We start from the raw sequence: 23761 nt of genomic DNA on the forward strand, positions 1-23761 counted from the left end.
ATTAAAGTTTACTAAATATTTTTGCTCAAAGACGACCGCAGGGAGCCGGAGAGCAAGTCTATTCTTGACGACAATTCGCGATAGTGTATTAGATCATGTCCAGTAAAAGTCACGTGCAAAAGCTTTAACCGTTTTGGTCTCCGTCATCGCTCCGAGCATTTCCCTATATTAATGGCATTCCTAGTTTTAACAGTTAGAGCATTCCCGTCCCCCCCTAGTCTCCTGCGCTACGCACGCAGAGTATGCTGGGTAAAAGAGCACCCCCTCCCCCCCTCTCTCTCCAGCACGGAATGATTCTAATTATCTGATTATTATTACAATTGTTATTTATTTCGTAAAATTAAAAACATACAACTCTAGAACAGATTGATTCTGTGTTTCTTGAAGTTCCGGGCCAAAACAAATTTTATTATTCGGTTTTATTATTTGCTTTACAGCGCTCAATTGAGTAGTTTACAGTAATTTCCCCAATCTCCCCACGGGTTAATTACCTGATGCGTTATAAGTACATCTTATTGGCTCATAAATTCCTGCTTATTATTATATAGCATCGACCGTACGCTCCCTTATTGTTTTAGATGGCATTACGGATTTGCGTATTGTCTTACGGGGGATTTTCAAAATCTTTTTCTTTTCACCTTCAATTTAGAACTTGAATGCAGAAAATAAAAATGCCATATATAGGGTCTCGGTCGATACGCCAAAGCCTCAGTTTGATATTTCCCGGTATCACCACACACTCGGTTTGTAAGTAGTTATTCATTTCCTTTTGATTACAAGTCAATGTTTCTTCAAATAAAACCAATAAGTCCAATAAATCAAAGTCCAGACAGGCCGAAAATATTTTTTTCCTTTTTGGCATTTATGTTAGTATTCCTATCCTTAAACTCGACAAGTTTTCGTATGTATCTTTAGAGTGCGTCTGGTATTTTCCGTTTTTTTTTTCTCAAGTCTGTGTAATAAAAGAGATCGGTTGTTCAAATCAACTCGAAATGGATTAAAAAAAGATGAAAAGGCATCAAGTCGAGGCATTGCCAGCGAATTTGATTGTTCTTGATAAAAGATAATTCATTTCACAGATTTTATTTTTACTTAGTTCTCTTTTTAAGCATTTCGTGATTTTCCAGCTGCTTGCATTGTTTGTACAAACGCACCGACTGTCCTCTTGTTGATTATCATAGCCACACATCGAGAAAACATCATTATTAAATATGCAGTAAAAATATCTAAGAGTGTGTGAAGTAGGTCCGAGCCAGATCAAGATCATGGGCAAATCAAGGCGAGTTATATGGCTGCTGCAGGTGAGATTAAATAATCATAGTGATACCTTTTCAATTCACCAAGTGCAATCCTTTTTCCCTTTTTCTATCTTCTCTCTTTTTGCATCTTATTTCTTTATTTTCTTTATTTCTGAGTAGGAGTGTTACTGAAATGCGTGTTTCTGAAACGAGGGTATGTTTTTGCTAAGGGGTAACATGTATTTCTTTCTGTGGTAAACAGAAATAAAATGATTTTGAAACCGATCTATTTTTCATTTCTTATATATAGTTCCCTCTAATTTTCGTCGAAACCATTGTAACTTTTTAGCAAACAGTAACAGTTTCTTTTCCGAGGATGTTTTCTTTCTTTCTAAAAGATCATTTTAGAGTTTACCTTTAAAAGGTATGAAATCTAGTGTAAATTGGGCGTAAATGTCTGCTCTATGAACAAACACTTTGGTTGCAAATGTTACTTTATCCTTTGCTACTATATAGACAACTAATCAGCTTGAAAAAATGGATGAAAAAGAGTCAACACAGCCCATTGTATTTTTGCTTTTCGGCGAGCGCAATCGCAAAATCTCAATTGATATTATGACACCTTAATCTTGGGATTTTTTTAGAAAAAACTGTATCAAGCAAGACTGTGATTGGTCAATGAGTCGAAAAAACTCGGTTTATACCCACAATTGCTTCCATGACAAGAATACTAAAAATAGTTCCGCAGAGTACATGTAGCTACAAAAAAAGATAGAAGTTTTTTTATCAATATTTTTTATTTGAAAGGAATGGATCAATAGACCTGCTCGATATTCTCTTGTCTAAAATATAATTTTGAATTTCCGCAACATTCGGAAAATATTCGGACTTTCCGCGGATTTAATCTCCGGCTGTAGTCGTATATAGATAATTATAACATAAACTTCAAAACAAAACTAGTCGTTAATGGAAAGATTGAAACAAAACAGCACTGCTTGAACCAAAATGTTTGGGTTTTATTGAAAAAGTGTTTGTACTTGCTATTTAGTTTGAAAAATTTATCAGGCAAAGCTTGTACTTACAGTTTTTTTTAGCTCAGACTGGCAGACACTTTTTAGCTCTGTGCGTCACGCTCTGTGATTTCACCCTTTTTAATTCTAAATAATTTCATATGTGCTAAACGGCTGTTTTTTTTGTCAGCTTCTTGCATACTCTGTTGTGACTTGTCGAAGCGAAGAAGGTAAGGCAATTAAGGATAATATTATTAGGTTGTGAATATTGTTAACGTCATCGATACAGACGCCTTAATATACGTACACTAAAACAGCCTGTCGGCTGCCATGTTTTCATCCTAGTACCAAGTGTAAAAAAGCATCCATTTCCATCGCCTTATTTGGGGAAGCCAATGCGATATATTTTCGGTTGAATTTGGTAAATAAAGTATTCAAGTTTGTTTTAGATGTTTTTTTTTCGAGATTTTAACACATAATATTAAACGAAAACAATAACAAAGGTGTGGCTGAACATTTGGAATAATACACTACAACATAAAACAGTGGATAGGCTTATGTCTGTCTAATTGATCACTGTTGAGTGTCGAACACTTGATCCTATGCTATTACTGTATGTAATAACGTAATTGCTGTATCATCATGATCATCTTCATTAGTAATCATCGGCATCATCATTATCACCATCGTATTATCATTGTTAGTATTACTTTTATTATGTACAGCTTGTGCAGTGACGATGGATCTCGTCTTCCTTGTGGACGGGTCAGGAAGTATCGGGTCGTCAAATTTTGACAGACTTAAGGAATTTGTATCTACCGTCATCGGCGGCTTCGTTATATCCCCCCAAGGTAAAAAAAAGTAAGCCACGTTTAACAGCAATATCAGCAAAGCTATTGGGATGTAAAACTGACGAAATAAAAGATACACCTATTTCAAATGAAATGCTTCATGGGTATCAAGTTGACAAGCAAATCATCGTAGATAAAAATAAATCTAGGCTTCAACAGCTAAAGTATTCTTGCGCATGTTCCTGTAAACCTTTATATGGCTTTCAGATACCAGCCTTTTATACGCTACCCATGAAGCACTGCGGGTTACCATATAATGGTTTTCGAGTGCAACGTTATTGGAAATAGGTGTATACGAACTACAATATTGCAAAAAGTTTTATTTGTATGTAGTGGTTTTGAACCTTGTATTCCAGGTACTCAGATATCGGTGGTCGTGTATCACTCTTCGGCCAAGACACATCTCTCGTTCGGTGACGCGCAGGACTTGATCTCCGTCAGACGTATTATCAGCTCCATCGCGTATCCCTCAGGACCCCAAACGTACACTGACCGCGGGCTCGTAGAGGCACATCAGCGGTTTGCGAAGGAAAATGGTGCGCGGTCATCAAGAACTACAAGAGTAGTGGTGGTGATAAATGATGGAAAGAGCAATGGTTCGTACTATAAGTAGTGTTTTGCGTACTTCGTCCATGTAGTTCCAGATATTTTACGTTAACACTAATTTACGCTACTCTATTTAAAAGTTTTGTTTTGGCAATAGCTTATGGGTAGCTCTTTCTTGTTTTCAGCCCGTTTCTATACTATAGAATGAGAGCCCGAACTTTGTAGCTCTACTTTGAGCCAACATCTTGTAGCTTTGTGGATAACTGGTGATTTTTTAGGCCAAACAACTTTTAGCTCTATGGATAACTGGTGCTTTTTTTTAACGGACATCTTGTAGCTCTATGTTGAGCCCAAATCTTGTAGCTCTGTTTTGAGCCCACATCTTGTAGCTCTGTTTTGAGCCCGTATTTTGTAGCTCTATGTTGAGTCAACATCTAGTAGCTCTATGGGTAACTGGTGCTATTTAAAGCTCACATCTTGTAGCGCTATTTTGAGCATTCATCTCGTAGCTCTATGGATAACTGGTGCTATTTTGAGTCCAAATCTTGTAGCTCTGTTGGTAACTGGTGCTCTTCTCTTAGGTGAAAGCCTTGAGGCCAGCTCTAAGCCGCTAAAGGATGAAGGGATCGTTATCATGGCACTCGGCTTCGGTTCCTCCGTTAGAGTAGAAGAGCTGCAAACCATGGCTAGTTCCCAAGGCGACATGCACCTTTATAGCACGGCTATTGCTCTCAAAAACGACGCCAACAGCATCGTCAATTCCATCTGTATGGGTACGTGGTACACGAGCTAATACAAGAGTAGAGTAATTTGTATAGCGCTCATACAGATGCTTCCTTTTCTGTTCTTTCGCGTCGTTTCCGCGATACCTAGACAAACGAACACGCGAAAAGACAAAGAAATGACGTAGCAAACAGTTAGGGTCAAACAGGAAGAAAGCTTTGCTACTTTGCCAACAGGGTACAGCCGAGAAGACTCTTTAAAATACAGTGGAACTCAAACCCTGATATACCTTTTTAAATATTTTTAATCAAGGCCGTAACCTGGGGTGGGGCACTAGGGGCACGTCCCCCCATTATTTAAAAACAATTATAATGACCAGAAGGGGCGTTCCTGTGCCCCCTCGATATTAATGTTCCTGTATTGCCCCCCTCCCCTCCCTCCAATCTTACGTAGCATGTTACGGCTCTGTTAATTTTTTAAATAATCTACCCCTTACCACAAGTCTATAATTCGACACAATTTCAAGATACTCTTTCACAATGCCAATCTCCAATCTCGAGAATCCCTTTTTTTAAAGTCAACAGAAAATCCCAGTTGTACTTCACAAGCGTGGAGTCCGATGTCTCGCTCACCAGTCACGTGATATCAAGCGATGAAGTCGAGGACGACTTGGAGTGTGCCTTCCGATGCTTACGTCATCAGCGGTGTTTCTCATTCAACTTTTGGCCAGCCTCGAAATCATGCCAGCTCAACTCCTCGTCAAAAGTGATTGACAGCGACGACGTTATACCGGATAAAAACGCAATGTATTATGGCATGACATTCTCACGAAGTTGAACTTTTCAAAGGACCTCGGGTTCAAATCAGATCGTCTTCGGAGCGAGGAAAGACCCAGTGCCGAGTTAGTTTACAATATTACGCGCGCTACCGTGGTCACGTGCGGGGATGATTGTTTACAATACCACGCGCGCTACCGTGGCCACATGCGAGAATCATTGTTTACAATACAACGCACACTACCGTGGCCACGGAATTTCATGGTTTAGAATTTAACCATCAAATTCAGATCCGCCTGCCCTTGTTCATAGATAGGAGGACCAGTATATATATCCTCTAGCGCGATGAAGAATTTTTTGCTTCGCTGGCCGGCTAGATAGTGGAGTTCATATTAGTTAGATATTACGTTCGTCATCGCTATTGTAAGGGGATTTAAGATGGAAATGCATATCTATAGCACCCATGTACATACGAAATCTTTACAAGTTATAAAGGAGATTCGAAGGTTTTTTTTTTTTGCCGGACTCCTGTCGGTAAAGGCTTTCTTGGTAAACGGCCGAAGTGTACCGAATAAGCCGTGCACATAGCTCAAGTATCCGAATAATAGGTACTCGCTTTTGGACAAAATTACTCTACATGTGGAAGAAGCAATGTAGAATAGAAGAATAGGTTTGCATTTAAGGTGTAACGTCGTAAGGCTTTTGTATTGTAGGTCCATGCAACAAGGTCTTGACCTTTCATGATGGGGAATAGTTTTTAATAAAACGCATCTTATCGATCCTATTAGTGGTCATACATGAGAGGTACTGCGGCGACAGACTGCGCTATCACAAGCTTTTGGCTAGACCATGTTGTACCTCCCACTCGTAATTCATGATCAAAGCAGCAAAAAGGACGAATAGCTCCCCAGATTTATTTATTTTCATAACGATATTCCTTCATTGCTTGTGAGTCAAGCTGACATGCATGCAAGACTTACGAAGACATATCTTGATCACTGTAAATAATAATAATAACAATGCGAGAAATCTAATTTACGACATTTATCTCTTCTGCTGCGGATACGAGCCTGGTCGCAAAGCATGTGAGCCTACCCCTCGTGGGGACTGCGGCTGCATCGGTGCAGGGATCACGTGGCCAGGATACCTTGAATTGCGCATGTGCGGGTGCACTCCATAAAGAGGTTGGGAACGAATAGGCTGTGGCGCGGTCATTGCTGGCCGGGGATAAGCCTGGAGCAGAGTTTGCCGTGAATGCTGCGCAGGGACTGGTACTGGTATCGGCATTGAGGCTGCATGTGGCGCATAAACTGTAGGATATACCGCTGGCTGTTGTGTCACAGGCCCAATTCCATGTTGCCATTTTCCAGAGTTTCCTTCTGGTGGTAGTTTGCCACGCCTGCTGTTGTTGGTAGCTCCGCTGACCGGACGTGAGTATCTATTGGAAGTGTTTGTATGGTCGACTTCCCACAACTTGCACAGCTCAGCACCAATACTTGGCTCTAGCTCCTTAAATAAGCAATCGAAATAAATGCCCATTAGAGTTTAACGGGAACTTAAACTACGACATAACCATTCCACTCACGTGGCCCGTCCATGACAGTTCACGATACACTTAAATGTCTTACGTACCCGTGACAGTAATACCACCTTAATGTCCTACCTACCCGTGACAGTACACGATACACTTGAATGTCCTACCTACCCGTGACAGTACACGATACACTTGAATGTCCTACCTACCCGTGACAGTACACGATACACTTGAATGTCCTATCTACCCGTGACAGTACATGATACACTTGAATGTCCTACCTACCAGTGACAGTACATGATACACTTGAATGTCCTACCTACCCGTCACAGTACACGATACACTTGAATGTCCTACCTACCCGTGACAGTACACGATACACTTGAATGTCCTATCTACCCGTGACAGTACACGATACACTTGAATGTCCTATCTACCAGTGACAGTACATGATACACTTGAATGTCCTACCTACCCGTCACAGTACACGATACACTTGAATGTCCTACCTACCCGTGACAGTACACGATACACTTGAATGTCCTATCTACCCGTGACAGTACACGATACACTTGAATGTCCTATCTACCAGTGACAGTACACGATACACTTTAATGTCCTACCTACCAGTGACAGTACATGATACACTTGAATGTCCTACCTACCCGTCACAGTACACGATACACTTGAATGTCCTACCTACCCGTGACAGTACACGATACACTTGAATGTCCTACCTACCCGTGACAGTAATACACTTGAATGTCCTACCTACACGTGACAGTACACGATACACTTGAATGTCCTATCTACCCGTGACAGTACACGATACACTTGAATGTCCTACCTACCCGTGACAGTACATGATACACTTTAATGTCCTACCTACCAGTGACAGTACATGATACACTTGAATGTCCTACCTACCCGTGACAGTACATGATACACTTGAATGTCCTACCTACCCGTGACAGTAATACACTTGAATGTCCTACCTACCCGTGACAGTACAGGATACACTTGAATGTCCTACCTACCCGTGACAGTACATGATACACTTGAATGTCCTACCTACCCGTGACAGTACATGATACACTTGAATGTCCTACCTACCCGTGACAGTACATGATACACTTGAATGTCCTACCTACCCGTGACAGTACATGATACACTTGAATGTCCTACCTACCCGTGACAGTACACGATACACTTGAATGTCCTACCTACCCGTGACAGTACACGATACACTTGAATGTCCTACCTACCCGTCACAGTACACGATACACTTGAATGTCCTACCTACCCGTGACAGTACATGATACACTTGAATGTCCTACCTACCCGTGACAGTACACGATACACTTGAATGTCCTACCTACCCGTGACAGTACACGATACACTTGAATGTCCTACCTACCCGTCACAGTACACGATACACTTGAATGTCCTACCTACCCGTCACAGTACACGATACACTTGAATGTCCTATCTACCCGTGACAGTAATACACTTGAATGTCCTACCTACACGTGACAGTAATACACTTGAGTGTCCTACCTACCCGTGACAGTAATACACTTGAATGTCTTACCTGTCCATCGCGGCTGATCTGAACCTTCTTATGGTCATTCCAAGGGTTGACGAGATGATGCGCCTGCTGGAATGGAATGTTCGCCCTGATGGACAGAACAGAGTGAAACAAATCATTATGTGAGCTTTTGACTCGAGGACCAGTTTACACGGAACACAAACAAGTACGGACGTGCACAGACTGTGCATGCGCAATAACTCTACCACTCGTTTTTCGAGCGAGACTGTTCGCGAGATGTAAAGCTCTCTACAAGGAACGAGAATGAGTACGATTCTTATCACGAAGGCGAACATAGTTGAGGTCAATGTGACCTTTACGCTTATTGTGCAATTGTGTTTAAACAACAAACAGTTGACTTGGTAAAGACTCCTGGTGGTCCATTTCTACAAGGCTAAAGCAAGTCAACGCAAACGGCACCGAGAACGACGCGTATTCTAAAAGTACAGTTTGCACTCCGTTGCCAGGCGCGTAGAACATGCGGTAATGATAGAACGTAGTAATAGAAAAAATACCATTTTGAGAAATTAGAAAGTGCGTGTCCCGTTCTTGATATCATTCACGTTTATTTGCGCGAGTTCTCTAAAAAAAGACGCAATCACCATTACAAGAGGCTACAATAATATCGAACGTACTTTGTTATCCATTCAACGGTGAATACGCCTCCAAGAGAGCTGGATCCGAATTCGGGAGACTTCTCTCGCCCAATCGGTGAAGTCATATGGGCCACACCTACAGCGCGTAACCAGGAATATATTATAAGTATAGACTCGATAAGGGATCTTAGACGTCATTGTGGTTTACCTTGAAAGTGACCGCTTCCTTGTACTGAGAATATGAGCACAACTTTCTTGCTTTCCTGTGAACGTTTTGGATTCATAAATAAAAAGGATTTTTTTAATAAAACGCATCGTTAAAGTATTTTTTGAGCGGATGTTGAAAGAAATGATAGAAAGCCATGTAACAGAGAATGCAAATTATTTTGTGCTCTCTACATAACATGCGGCGTGATGTTGGAGGGTGTTGGAAGAAGTTGCATGATGTTGGAAGAAGTTGGAAGAAGTTGCATGGTGTTGGAAGAAGTTGCATGGTCTTGGAAGAAGTTGCATGGTGTTGGAAGAAGTTGCATGATGTTGGAAGAAGTTGGAAGAAGTTGCATGATGTTGGAAGAAGTTGCATGGTGTTGGAAGAAGTTGCATGATGTTGGAAGAAGTTGCATGATGTTGAAAGAAGTTGCATGGTGTTGGAAGAAGTTGCATGGTGTTGGAAGAAGTTGCATAATGTTGGAAGAAGTTGCATGGTGTTGGAAGAAGTTGCATGGTGTTGGAAGAAGTTGCATGGTGTTGGAGGAAGTTGCATGATGTGTTGGAAGAAGTTGCATGGTGTTGGAAGAAGTTGCATGATGTTGGAAGAAGTTGCATGGTGTTTGAAGAAGTTGCATGGTGTTGGAAGAAGTTGCATGATGTTGGAAAAGTTGCATGGTGTTGGAAGAAGTTGCATGGTGTTTGAAGAAGTTGCATGGTGTTGGAAGAAGTTGCATGGTGTTGGAAGAAGTTGCATGGTGTTGGAAGAAGTTGCATGGTGTTGGAGGGTGTTGGAAGAAGTTGCATGATGTTGGAAGAAGTTGCATGATGTTGGAAGAAGTTGCATGGTGTTGGAAGAAGTTGCATGGTGTTGGAGGGTGTTGGAAGAAGTTGCATGATGTTGGAAGAAGTTGCATGGTGTTGGAAGAAGTTGCATGGTGTTGGAAGAAGTTGCATGGTGTTGAAAGAAGTTGCATGATGTTGGAAGAAGTTGCATGGTGTTGGAAGTAGTTGCATGATGTTGGAAGAAGTTGCATGATGTTGGAAGAAGTTGCATGATGTTGGAAGAAGTTGCATGGTGTTGGAAGAAGTTGCATGGTGTTGGAGGAAGTTGCATGATGTTGGAAGAAGTTGCATGGTGTTGGAAGAAGTTGCATGGTGTTGGAAGAAGTTGCATGATGTTGGAAGAAGTTGCATGGTGTTGGAAGAAGTTGCATGGTGTTGGAAGAAGTTGCATGGTGTTGGAAGAAGTTGCATGATGTTGGAAGAAGTTGCATGGTGTTGGAAGAAGTTGCATGGTGTTGGAAGAAGTTGCATGGTGTTGGAAGAAGTTGCATGGTGTTGGAAGAAGTTGCATGGTGTTGGAAGAAGTTGCATGGTGTTGGAAGAAGTTGCATGATGTTGGAAGAAGTTGCATGATGTTGGAAGAAGTTGCATGATGTTGGAAGAAGTTGCATGGTGTTGGAAGAAGTTGCATGGTGTTGGAAGAAGTTGCATGGTGTTGGAAGAAGTTGCATGGTGTTGGAAGAAGTTGCATGGTGTTGGAGGGTGTTGGAAGAAGTTGCATGATGTTGGAAGAAGTTGCATGGTGTTGGAAGAAGTTGCATGATGTTGGAAGAAGTTGCATGGTGTTGGAAGAAGTTGCATGGTGTTGGAGGGTGTTGGAAGAAGTTGCATGATGTTGGAAGAAGTTGCATGGTGTTGGAAGAAGTTGCATGATGTTGGAAGAAGTTGCATGATGTTGGAAGAAGTTGCATGATGTTGGAAGAAGTTGCATGATGTTGGAAGAAGTTGCACGGTGTTGGAGGGTGTTGGAAGATGGGATAGTCCGTTGGTCGGCTTTTGCTGTACAACTCCTCTCCGCGCGCCGGATTTCGTTTGCTTCGCTTAGGCCTGATTCGCGCTCCTGCCTTGCCGAATCTAATTGTCTATTTGTATCGACACAAATACATTTGGGTTCAACGTCGATTCAGACATCGTACGAAATAAGTCGGGCTCAATAGATTGTGAGTAGTAAAAGTTGACTTCGCGGAGTTTCTGTTGCACAAAATTAAAAAAAAATATGGTATTTGATTTGGCACATCAGAAGCTCGACGTTTGAATCGGTGTCGTGTTTTTGCCGTGCAGCACGACTGGTGCTGTAACACTTTGTGCCGTGCTGAACTTAGTTCTGCCGTGTTGAATTAGTTCTGCCGTGCTGAACTTAGTTCTGCCGTGCTGAACTTAGTTCTGCCGTGTTGAACTTAGTTCTGCCGTGCTGAACTTAGTTCTGCCGTGCTGAACTTAGTTCTGCCGTGCTGAACTTAGTTCTGCCGTGTTGAACTTAGTTCTGCCGTGCTGAACTTAGTTCTGCCGTGCTGAACTTAGTTCTGCCGTGCTGAACTTAGTTCTGCCGTGTTGAGCTTAGTTCTGCCGTGTTGAACTTAGTTCTGCCGTGTTGAACTTAGTTCTGCCGTGTTGAACTTAGCTCTGCCGTGCTGAACTTAGTTCTGCCGTGTTGAACTTAATGGATTCGGACGTCGAACTGTTTAGGTGCGCAATCCAAACAATTAGATTCGGCACCTCAGGAGTGCGACGTATAAACGAGCCTGACTGCGCGCCTTTATTGTGGAAAATCAAAGAGGGCGACTTGGGGCAATTCTAGAAAAGAAACAATACTGGTGTTTCCTCGCTCGTAGCTTACATAAGAGGTTCCGGTATAAAAGGCTGACCCTAACAGTGTAAGGGGTCTCATTTCTTACTATGTCGCTTCAGCTATAGGAACTCTGTAACCGACCAAACTCTAAAGAGATGAGAATAAGCCTCAATAATAATGGAAAATAATATTAGCTCACATATGTAGTTGCAGCGGATCCAGGACTACCTATTTCGCATTTGTTTACTCGCCATAAAATCTCAACATCGTTAACTCACCTTAAAAGCTCTGTTTAACTTCTTTTCATTGGCTATTGTGGTAGCCCAGATGCCCTTCGGAAATAAACGTATATATCGAATTATAAACAGCACATTAACCACAAATACGCTTTTCCTTGTTTACTTTTCCCGTAGAAATATCCATGTTTACCTTGGCCATTGAGATATCCAAGTTTCTCTGATTATTACACTTCATGATGAAAAATCGAGCTGACAAAAAAACTGAACGGTTAATAAAAAGTAAGGTTTAATGCAATGCATACTCTGTTTACAAAGGCACGCATCATAATGAGACCCACCAAAACCCTGAATACCTTCTGATATCTTATCCTGAACAGGCGATGATCTAGCAGAGGAGGTCTCCATACGCGGCATTCCCTAAACACGACATATTAGTAAAGCACTGCATCTACTACTGACAATAAGTGATCTGATGAACGTCTATGACCAGACAAACCTGCTGATTTGAAGACGAGTCTGGCCTTGGGCTTGCTCCTGCGGTATACAAACACATTCGTCACAATTATGGTATTGATGGTTAAACAACATATATACATTTTTGTTTATTTCTTTGATTCATCGCGAGAGCAATAAGATTTTCTAAGACATTCATATATTTGTGGCTATTTTTTATGGCATCCTTAAACAGCCTCTGCCAGCCGCCGATTTGTCTTCCTAGCAAAGTACCAAGTGTGAAAAAGCATCCATTTCCATCGGCCAATGCGATATTTTCGATAAAGTATCAAACTTTGTTAGATGTTTATTTCGAGATTTTAACTTTATTTGCCTTCCAATGTTAAATGCACACAGCAACAAAGTAACAGGCAAAAGGCGACACATGCCATGAGCAAATGAAGGTACGCTTTGAGCGTTACGCTTGTTTTTGTTCGATTCGGTGCGTGCAATGTTGTAGTCTTGGGAATCGTTTGACACACACTTTAATTTAGCTTCCAAAGAAGTTAAATAAACGTATTCTCTTTTCTCTACAACCGAGTCAGCTGTTTAACAAGTATTGCTATAGAGACATATGAAACTGTAAGTAGATTTGAGGTATTTCACAAAGCCAAGGCAATGGTCGCAACACTATCAAAAAAGGGTTAACAAGGTAGTTCAGGGATCTTTAAATACCGCATTGGTTGAAGTGGACTACAGTACGTACCAGATTCTCTAACATCTCTTCCAATGCGATCTCGACTGTACCTCTCTCCTGGACGCTGTCTATGGAAAGAAAACAGACGGCATTTTTAAACTCCTAAGTCTTGCCAAACATTTATTTTCAGGCTATTCTAAGTATTGTCGGTTAGAAATAGTTCCAAGAAGATACTATCCACCCCCTTCTCCTGGTAAGTACATTCAATTTTCTACGCCCAGTAATTCTCACGCACGGTACTCCACGCGAGTTCACTTCGGCACATTGCTTGAATATTGAAGCTTATTGAGTTTTTAGATGCAAATGGAGCACGAAAAGCGTATAAAAAAGGAATAAACAAATTTGATAAACTAAATACAACGAAAGTACAGAAGTAGTCGAGGCAGCCGCCATGCAAATCGTGTCTGACCACGGAACCCAGCTTGGGGTAGAAATTGTGGAGAGATACACCTGAGAACCCCCCCCCCCCTAAACATCTGAGAAAAGGGAAAGAAATCCAGTGGGAATCAAATCCACTGGTCAGAGACACACGACACAGGCATTACAGAGCGACATTCTTCAAACTACGCCACACAGGCTCCACTGTTGTTTCTGGCTGAGCTACAGAAGACATATTAACGCAGCTCTTAAAGGCTGAAAGTGACTCACCTTTCAACTCTAGACCGGGACTCATATGAACTCTCTGCAAAATACGCAAAAAAGTATCTTTGTTAGGACAGACGGACTCGTACTCTGCAACCGTACGCTGAATACCGGGAATAGTCAAGCCCACTCGGTCTTTCATGGTACTTTTTCAGATAAAATCCTGGTTTAGTTCTCCCTTCGAAGCAAAAGACTGAATATTACCTGGCCTTGCTCGCCGCTGTTTCTGGTAAAGCTCGGGATTGATTCACTCTATTATAACAAAAGACTTAATCTTACCTGGCCTCACTCGTCGCTGTTTCGGATAAAGCTCGGGATCGATTCGCTATATATAACAAAAAGCTAAATCTTACCTGGCCTTGCTCGCCGCTGTTTCGGATAAAGCTCGGGATTGATTCGCTCTATATAACAAAAAGCTAAATCTTACCTGGCCTTGCTCGTCGCTGTTTCGGATAAAGCTCGGGATTGATTCGCTCTATATAACAAAAAGCTAAATCTTACCTGGCCTTGCTCGTCGCTGTTTCGGGTAAAGCTCGGGATTGATTCGCTCTATATAACAAAAAGCTCAATCTTACCTGGCCTTGCTCGCCGCTGTTTCGGATAAAGCTCGGGATTGATTCGCTCTATATAACAAAAAGCTAAATCTTACCTGGCCTTGCTCGCCGCTGTTTCGGATAAAGCTCGGGATTGATTCGCTCTATATAACAAAAAGCTAAATCTTACCTGGCCTTGCTCGCCGCTGTTTCGGGTAAAACTCTTGATTTATTCGCTCTATATAACAAAAAGCTAAATCTTACCTGGCCTTGCTCGCCGCTGTTTCGGATAAAGCTCGGGATTGATTCGCTCCTCCTCTGCTGATAGGACAGCTACCACCGCCCGCACCACCGTCTGACACAAATGAAGTAATTTATATCATCCCTCGCTACACTTTCAAAACATGTTCGGTAAGGGGTTTAAGAGATTTTGTTTTGTCGTAAAAACATAGTTACTTTATTGGACATCCAGTCAACTTCGTCAAATCTTCTGTTACTGAACTAACAATCAGTTGTTAGAGTCGGTAAAAGGAGATGTGTTGCTTCGTCAAAATCTTCTGTTACTGGACTAACAATCAGTTGTTAGCGTAGGTAAAAGGATGTGTTACTTCGTCAAAATCTTCTGTTACTGGACTAACAATCAGTTGTTAGAGTCGGTAAAAGGAGATGTGTTACTTCGTCAAAATCTTCTGTTACTGGACTAACAATCAGTTGTTAGAGTCGGTAAAAGGAGATGTGTTACTTCGTCAAAATCTTCTGTTACTGGTTAACAATCAGTTATTAGGGTCGGTAAGGGAATGTGTTACTTCGTCAAAACCTTCTGGTACTGGACTAACAATCAGTCTTTACGGTCGGTACGGAGATGTGTTACTTCGTCAAAATCTTCTGTTACTGGACTAACAATCAGTCTTTACGGTCGGTAAGGGAATGTGTTACTTCGCCAAAACCTTCTGTTACTGGACTAACAATCAGTTGTTAGGGTTGGTAAGTGTTTACCTCGTCCACTTGAGACCAAGGACGGGACGGTGCGCGGATTCGTCGCATGAAGACTATCTGCAGCTTGTGGCGCAGGAACGACGCTAGCTCCACTGTCTGTGGATAGCAACATGAAAGCAAGAATGTGTGATTCCAGAAAATATCCAGAATTATGAAAAATATAAAGAAAAGCATTTGCAGAATTCATAGTAAAAGGGTGTTTCATTGGTCTACAAAGACCTTTCCAGGTAAGTGTAGTACCGAACACATAACGATTTTTCCCCCAGACTCCAACCCCTCTATAATACACGTTCGACCCCTTTATCATTTACCTCGTCACTTCCCAGCATGCTTATCCAATCGTCAACCTTCAGCTCTGCCTGGTTGTCACGTGACTTGTCCCCAGGCTTGCTCTCTTCTGCATCGCTATCACTACTTTCGCTTTCCCATCGTCCTTCACTGTTCCGGCGTTCTGTATCACGTGACTTGTCCTCCCCAGGCTCTAGGTTTGGAGCTGACAAGCTCGGACCAGCAAAAAGCGCGACTGCGATGGGGTGAACAGCGGTACAGCACTTGACGGAAACCGATGTGTACATTCTAAAACGAATTTCATTAATGAATAATATATTTAAATAAGTGATCACAAGCAGATATTGCTCAACGCAGTCGACTCTCGCTTTTGCGGCCACACTTGGGACTGCCACTTGGTGAATATAATATCAATCATCCTCTACTATGACTGGGATTGTTTTTCTATTCGTGATAACGGGGTATCCGTCAAGACAGGGTACCCTTGAGAGCTAAAATCATCAGGTGTTTGGCTAACCTTGTCATTTCCTCGTAAATCAGCCAATCAGATGGCAGCTGCTTCACGGCCTTCGCCTGGGAAAGAGACTGTGACTCATTCTTTTCTGGTGCTTGGTACAGGATGGAGGAGGTGTGAATGCGAACCTTGGTCTCTTTCCTGAAAGAAAATATATTGGTATGGGTTTTGTAATTATAAATATAGACCATATATTTTCTAAATTTCACCCATACCCCTTTCATAGCTAAAAAAGAATAACAATTTCCCCCTCCTCAATACAATTTATTCTGCTAATGATTATAGCTCGTAGCTGTTACATAAGAAAACATTTGTTTGTCAGAAATATATAATACTACAGGGTGGATAAAAACTTCGTGCACTTTTTAAATTGCGTTAAATTTTATTCTTTCAAACTTGAATATTTGACCAAAAACCTTATTTCTAGTTTTTAAAAGAACATTGGTTAGCATTCCTAAAAAAGTGCTAAGATCTTAAAGATTTTAAAAGATCTTTAAAGATTTAACCTTTTTCCAGTCAAATATTGCACGCATGCGAAATCAGAAATGCACATTTCACGCCATTTTCGTTTTTACGCAATTAAAAAAGTGCACGAACTTTTGATCCACCCTGTAGATAACATATGTTACTTTAATACTTACGGAATCTTGAATACTTACGGTGTGGTCAGCTTGTTATCCAATCTATCGACACGGGCGATCTGGGGGTACATGCCTGCACAAAGCGCAGCCTAAGGGATGGAGGGAAAGGTTTTTACTAGACATAATATACAAGGGCGATATTGGGGTACATGCCTGCACAAAGCGCAGGCTAAGGGAGGGAGGAAAAGGTATTTACTGAACAGAATACAAGGGCGATCTGGGGGTACATGCTTGAACAAAGCGCAGCCTAAGGGGAGGGAGGGAAAGGTTTTTACTAGACAGAATACAAGGGCGATCTGGGGGTACATGCCTGAACAAAGAGCAGCATGGAGGAGGGAGGGAAAGGTTTTTACTAGACATAATACAAGGGCGATCTGGGGGTACATGCCTGAACAAAGCGCGACCTAGGGGAGGGAGGGAAGAAAAAAGGTAGAATCTTACACACCTTCACAACTGCCCAGTTGTTAGAGTTAGTGTTCAGGTCCCTGAGGTCTCCTGCACCGCGCGGCCGGATAAAACCACAGGTCTTGAGGTGCCCGATAATCTGAGACCTACAAGATTAAAGATGAAAATCCTGTAGTATTATTTATTGACATAAAACAGACGAAAATACCAAGTCGTACGCTTTCCATGTAATTGGTATATTGGATGACAAAATGGCGGCTGACAGAGACCAATGATCTGAATAGGTACGTCGCGTTTTTTCTTCGTCTTTAAAAATTTAAAATCTGAATGACGAATTCACTTTTTTATGTCTGGGAAGCTTTTATGTTAATTGATGCTTCTAGACTTCGTCCTGCTTCCGGTTGGCATTCGTCGCCTAGAAACGTATTTGATAATGGTTGGCGGCTTACTTCATGCCTGACATCATCTCCAGTGAGGCGGGTGATAAGTAATTCCGCTGACAGAAGCTCTTGTCTAACCCCTCGGCACGTGCTTTCTGCCAGCCCTACAGCAACAACAAGACAAAATCTGTAAAAAGGTAGAAGTGATACAGCTCAAGAGATGTACCCTGGCGAAGTCTTGTCCCACTAACCACAAGACAACGAAAAGTTGGCAAACTACTTCAAAGCACCTTCTAGTTTTGCTGGTCTAGCGTCTCGTCGACAATGCTGGCGCTGACGCTGTTCATGGATGCATAGTGTGTGAACACATTACCCAAGAGGCCTTCACAGATGCATAGTGTGTGAACACATTACCCAAAAGGCCTTCACAGATGCATAGTGTGTAAACAGATTACACCAAAGGCCTTCACAGATGCATAGTGTGTGAACACATTACACCAAAGACCTTCACAGATGCATTGTATGTGAACATATTACACCAAAGGCCTTCACAGATGCATTGTGTGTGAACACATTTTTCTAAAATCCTTCACAGATGCATTGTGTGTGAACACATTACACCAAAGACCTTCACAGATGCATTGTATGTGAACAAATTACCGGAAAGGCCTTCACAGATGCATTGTGTGTGAACACATTACACCAAAGGCCTTCACAGATGCATTGTGTGTGAACACATTACCCTAAGGGCCTTCACAGATGCATCATGTATGAACACATTACACCAAAGACCTTCACAAATGCATTGTGCGTGAACACATTACACACAAGGCTTCACATATGTATTGTGTGTGAACACATTACACAGAAGGCCTTCACAGATGCATTGTGTGTGAACACATTACACAGAAGGCCTTCACAGATGCATTGTGTGTGAACATATTACACACAAGGCCTTCACAGATGCATTGTGTGTGAACACATTACACACAAGGCCTTCACATGCATTGTGAGTGTACACAAATTACACAAAAGGCCTCGACAGATGTGTTATGAATGTACTCATTACCCTAAAGGCCTTGACAGATGTGTTATGAATGTACATATTACCCTAAAGGCCTTGACAGATGTGTTATGAATGTACACATTACTCTGAAGGCCTTGACAGATGTGTTAGGAGTGTACACGTTACCCTAAAGGCCTTGACAGATGTGTTATGAATGTACACATTACCCTAAAGGCCCTGACAGATGTGTTATGAGTGTACACATTGACCTAAAGGCCTTGACAGATGTGTTATGAATGTACACATTACCATGAAGGCCTTGACAGATGTGTTATGAATGTAAATATTACCCTAAAGGCCTTGACAGATGTGTTATGAATGTACACATTACCCTAAAGGCCCTGACAGATGTGTTATGAATGCACACATTACCCTAAAGGCCCTGACAGATGTGTTATGAGTGTACACATTGACCTAAAGGCCTTGACAGATGTGTTATGAATGTACACATTACCCTGAAGGCCTTGACAGATGTGTTATGAATGTACATATTACCCTAAAGGCCTTGGCAGATGTGTCATGAGTGCACACATTACCCTAAAGGCCTTGAGAGATGCGTTATGAATGTACACATTACCCTAAAGGCCTTGACAGATGTATTATGAATGTACACAATAACCTAAAGGCCTTGACAGATGTGTTAGGAGTGTACACGTTACCCTAAAGGCCTTGACAGATGTGTTATGAATGTACACATTACCCTAAAGGCCTTGACAGATGTGTTATGAGTGAACACATTGACCTAAAGGCCTTGGCAGATGTCATGAGTGCACACATTACCCTGAAGGCCTTGACAGATGTGTTATGAATGTACTCATTACCCTAAAGGCCTTGACAGATGTGTTATGAATGTACACATTACCCTAAAGGCCCTGACAGATGTGTTATGAATGCACACATTACCCTAAAGGCCCTGACAGATGTGTTATGAATGCACACATTACCCTAAAGGCCCTGACAGATGTGTTATGAGTGTACACATTGACCTAAAGGCCTTGACAGATGTGTTATGAATGTACACATTACCCTAAAGGCCTTGACAGATGTGTTATGAATGTACACATTACCCTGAAGGCCTTGACAGATGTGTTATGAATGTACATATTACCCTAAAGGCCTTGGCAGATGTGTCATGAGTGCACACATTACCCTAAAGGCCTTGACAGATGTGTCATGAATGCACACATTACCCTGAAGGCCTTGACAGATGTGTTATGAGTGCACACATTACCCTAAAGGCCTTGAGAGATGTGTTATGAGTGAACACATTACCCTAAAGGCCTTGACAGATGTGTCATGAGTGCACACATTGACCTAAAGGCCTTGAGAGATGCGTTATGAATGTACACATTACCCTAAAGGCCTTGACAGATGTATTATGAATGTACACAATAACCTAAAGGCCTTGACAGATGTGTTAGGAGTGTACACGTTACCCTAAAGGCCTTGACAGATGTGTTATGAATGTACACATTACCCTAAAGGCCTTGACAGATGTGTTATGAGTGAACACATTGACCTAAAGGCCTTGGCAGATGTCATGAGTGCACACATTACCCTGAAGGCCTTGACAGATGTGTTATGAATGTACTCATTACCCTAAAGGCCTTGACAGATGTGTTATGAATGTACACATTACCCTAAAGGCCTTGACAGATGTGTTATGAATGTACACATTACCCTGAAGGCCTTGACAGATGTATTATGAGTGTACACATTGACCTAAAGGCCTTGACAGGTGTGTTATGAATGTACACATTACTCTGAAGGCCTTGACAGATGTGTTATGAGTGTACACATTGACCTAAAGGCCTTGACAGGTGTGTTATGAATGTACACATTACCCTGAAGGCCTTGGCAGATGTGTCATGAGTGTACACATTACTCTGAAGGCCTTAACAGATGTGTTAGAAGTGTACACGTTACCCTAAAGGCCTTGACGAAGAGAAGGTGGTCGCTGTACTGGTCTATGATGAATCTCCTTTTTGCCACCGCAGCAGCTCTCTTCTCGGCGGCGTACATGGGAAGAACGACTGTAAAATATATTATGGTCGATTTCTCATTTCTCGTTTTCGTTAGATTATTTGTAAAAAAAGGTGACTGTGGTGTTATTAATTGAGTATTTCCCCAGCATACTCAGTTCCTTGCAATAAATTCATAATTCAAGAATCGCCATTTTGCGATCCGTATTGTATCACATGTAATCAAGAAACTGCAATTCTAATAAAACATATTAATCACGTATCAGACTTCCATATCGGAAGAATGTTTCTAAGCATGCTTGGAAACGTTGTATTATCATATCAAAGCAATATCAAACAAGTGGATGAATGGTTGGTGCAAGTGCCGAAATCATTGTCATGACTTACAAGGGTCGCGATAAGCAAGTGCACAAGCCACCGTGATCACGGGATCCAGACACTTCAGCACCACTGAGTACAGGATCATCTTGCCGAGGCGGGGCTCCACAGGGAGATCTGCAAGGTGCCGGCCTGTAGGCAAAATATAAGAGAATTAATATGCAAAAATAAGAGTGGTATTTGCCAAGACGGGGCTTCACGGGGAGATCTGGCAGGTGCCGGCCTGCAGGCAAAAATACGAGCGAGTTAAAATATTTAAACGAGAGTGGCATTTGCCGTGACAAGGCCAGGTCAGCAGGCAAAATTACAAAAAAAAAAAAAAAATTGTCCGTCTATGGTGTAATAGTGTTTGTATTTGTGTGGTATTGGCCGATCGTCATGTCCTGGGTTAACAAAGGTACTATAGATTGTTATGAGTTTACTAGGGTATTATAGAATGATATGGGTTTACTAAGGTATTATAGAATGTTATGGGTTAACGAAGGGTACTATTAAATGTTCAGGGCTTACCGAGGTCAGTAAGATCTTCCCATTTGTTGAGAGCATCAATTGTCTGTGGAAAAGACACATTTAACAAGTAGCAGCGTAACAAGCTTCGATGGGTGACAATAAATACATCATTGTACATTGGGGGGCGTAATACATCTTTTAACATACTTCAGGTGGCGTAACCCCTTGAATACCGTGAGAGAATGAGATAACGAATACCTTAAGAAGTGTGACAGCGTTACGCAGCACCAGATAAGTTGGGGGTTCTGGTGCTTTGGCCAGGAAATCAGCAATACAGGTATTTGGTCCTGCCAGAAGCTTAGCATGAAGGCACAGCTCCTACAATATAATAACAGGCGTATTGTATTGAATGACTTGTGGATTTTATGCTATAATAACAGGCGTATTGTATTGAATGACTTGTGAATTTTATGCTATAATAACAGGCGTATTGTATTGAATGACTTGTGGATTTTATGCTATAATAACAGGCGTATTGTATTGAATGACTTGTGGATTTTATGCTATAATAACAGGCGTATTGTATTGAATGACTTGTGGATTTTATGCTATAATAACAGGCGTATTGTATTGAATGACTTGTGGATTTTATGAAGGTTGTATTACGTGACAGGGACACAGTAACATGATGTGTTGTGTGATGCGTGACAAACCTGTAGCGGCATCCTCAGCAGTTCAGGTATCTGGTACGGCTGTAAGCTCTCATACCGCACGCCGCTAAACAAATGGTAACATGTGCCAGGAGAACAACGACCAGCTCTAGAAGAAAAAGAGAAAATGAGAACAACGACCAGATCTGGAATAAAGGGAAACACTGAGAACAACGACCAGATCTGGAATAAAGGGAAACACTGAGAACAGCGGCCAGATCTGGAATAAAGGGAAACACTGAGAACAACGACCAGATCTGGAATAAAGGGAAACACTGAGAACAGCGGCCAGCTGAGGAATAAAGGAGGAAAATAACAACGACGTCCAGCTTAGGAATAATGGGAGACAATAAAATCAACGACCAGCTCATGAAGATAGGTAGACAACAAGAACGACGACCAGCTCAGGAAATAAGGGAAACATTAAGGACAACGACCAGCTCATGAAGATAGGTAGACAACAAGAACGACAAGCAGCTCAGGAGTAAAGAAAAGCAATAAGATGTCAGTCTTTTACATTAATCCAAGCGGACTCTGCAGACATTTATTAATTTCAATTATCAAAATGCTTCCAGGCCAGGGTAACCTGTGTCACGCATGACAGCCGTCACACAAGCTTGTCTTAAGTGAAATGAATCTGGAGAGGGGGGGTTGATGAGGAGTACATAGGCGTCATCATGTTAATTACCATTGATTAGTCATATGGTCTCTAAGTCTTTTTGCTTAGGTTAGCTGTCTTAAGTGAAATTAAGCTGAAAAGGGGGGTTGCTGATGTGGGGTACATAGACATCGTCACCTTAATCATCATTGGCCTGTACCTGCCACGCCTTTGAACTGCGCTTGCTTTAGACACCCACGCCACTTGTAGGGTAGATACTGACGTGAGAGCGTCAAACGATTTCTTGAAGGAAGACAAATCAAAAGTCAACACATAAAATGGACCTTAAGCGCAATGGAGCTTTCAAGGGGACCAGCAAAATTAGCAGGAAAAACACGGTGTGGAATGACTGTTATTTGCCTCCTTAATGCGGTAATACCATACAGGGACCGTTTTTACTTGACTGTTTTAATATTGTATGTGTATTAATGACTATAATAAACATTCCATATATATTTTTGCTGCTTTTAATTTTAGTGGTCGACCTGTTATAGATCATCGAGGTAAGACGTAACACAACTGTATACCTCTTTCACTTTTCCAGAGTCGATGACGAACACCACATCGTCTATGGTCACACTGGTCTCCGCGATGTTAGTGGATAAAACCTGCGATCACAGAGAACAAACGAGTACACAGTTGCATACAGTAGAGTCCCGCTAACTCGAATGCTCAATTCAATCTCCCTGGGATTTTGACACTATTTCCGATAATTAAAACTCAAAGTTCGAACTATTTCTCCTTTATCTTGGCCATATTCTACATTGAAATCGAACTTTCTCTCGTTACTTCTCAAAACAAAACAAAAACGTTATACATTTTTATTATTTTGGTTTCTTTTTCTTCTCGAGTGAATCAAGCGTATAGATACCTTTATGTAATTCAAGTTTATTACTTTGTTTTGTTACTTACAATCTTGCGTACGGTAGGTGGCAGTTTTCTGAAGACCTGATAAGTAAAGCGGGCCAAACATATTAGACGAAAAT

The 23761-nt window shown here is 41.6% G+C and overlaps 2 protein-coding genes across 2 annotated transcripts in view; one reads left to right on the forward strand and one right to left on the reverse strand.

Annotated features, from left to right (window-relative positions):
• Positions 1-1013: 1013 nt before the first annotated feature.
• Positions 1014-5923, forward strand: LOC5512006 (matrilin-2). The gene is made up of 6 exons (XM_001632321.3): positions 1014-1301; positions 2439-2478; positions 2974-3099; positions 3456-3695; positions 4227-4418; positions 4946-5923. The coding sequence occupies exons 1-6, from the start codon at positions 1266-1268 to the stop codon at positions 5203-5205; spliced, it is 894 nt and encodes a 297-aa protein (XP_001632371.1). The 5' UTR covers positions 1014-1265; the 3' UTR covers positions 5206-5923.
• Positions 5924-6044: 121 nt separating this feature from the next.
• The window catches only part of LOC5512017 (3'-5' RNA helicase YTHDC2), a 40527-nt gene continuing 22810 nt past the window's right edge, over positions 6045-23761 (reverse strand). Inside the window, exons 21-45 of the mRNA XM_048728294.1 lie at positions 23688-23723; positions 23303-23383; positions 22936-23018; positions 22121-22226; positions 21666-21785; positions 21468-21510; positions 20967-21089; positions 20524-20630; positions 17601-17695; positions 17192-17297; positions 16765-16835; positions 16109-16246; positions 15615-15879; positions 15304-15399; positions 14572-14662; positions 13781-13814; positions 13142-13200; positions 12440-12477; positions 12297-12360; positions 12134-12192; positions 11983-12036; positions 9071-9125; positions 8902-8998; positions 8270-8354; positions 6045-6653 (exon numbers count right to left, since the gene is read on the reverse strand). Of these exons, the coding sequence (XP_048584251.1) occupies positions 6189-6653; positions 8270-8354; positions 8902-8998; positions 9071-9125; positions 11983-12036; positions 12134-12192; positions 12297-12360; positions 12440-12477; positions 13142-13200; positions 13781-13814; positions 14572-14662; positions 15304-15399; positions 15615-15879; positions 16109-16246; positions 16765-16835; positions 17192-17297; positions 17601-17695; positions 20524-20630; positions 20967-21089; positions 21468-21510; positions 21666-21785; positions 22121-22226; positions 22936-23018; positions 23303-23383; positions 23688-23723 (2571 nt within the window). The 3' untranslated portion in view covers positions 6045-6188. The remainder of the gene's footprint in view (positions 6654-8269; positions 8355-8901; positions 8999-9070; positions 9126-11982; positions 12037-12133; positions 12193-12296; positions 12361-12439; positions 12478-13141; positions 13201-13780; positions 13815-14571; positions 14663-15303; positions 15400-15614; positions 15880-16108; positions 16247-16764; positions 16836-17191; positions 17298-17600; positions 17696-20523; positions 20631-20966; positions 21090-21467; positions 21511-21665; positions 21786-22120; positions 22227-22935; positions 23019-23302; positions 23384-23687; positions 23724-23761) is intronic.

This window comes from Nematostella vectensis, chromosome 5 (assembly GCF_932526225.1).
Source record: "Nematostella vectensis chromosome 5, jaNemVect1.1, whole genome shotgun sequence".
NCBI lineage: Eukaryota > Metazoa > Cnidaria > Anthozoa > Actiniaria > Edwardsiidae > Nematostella > Nematostella vectensis.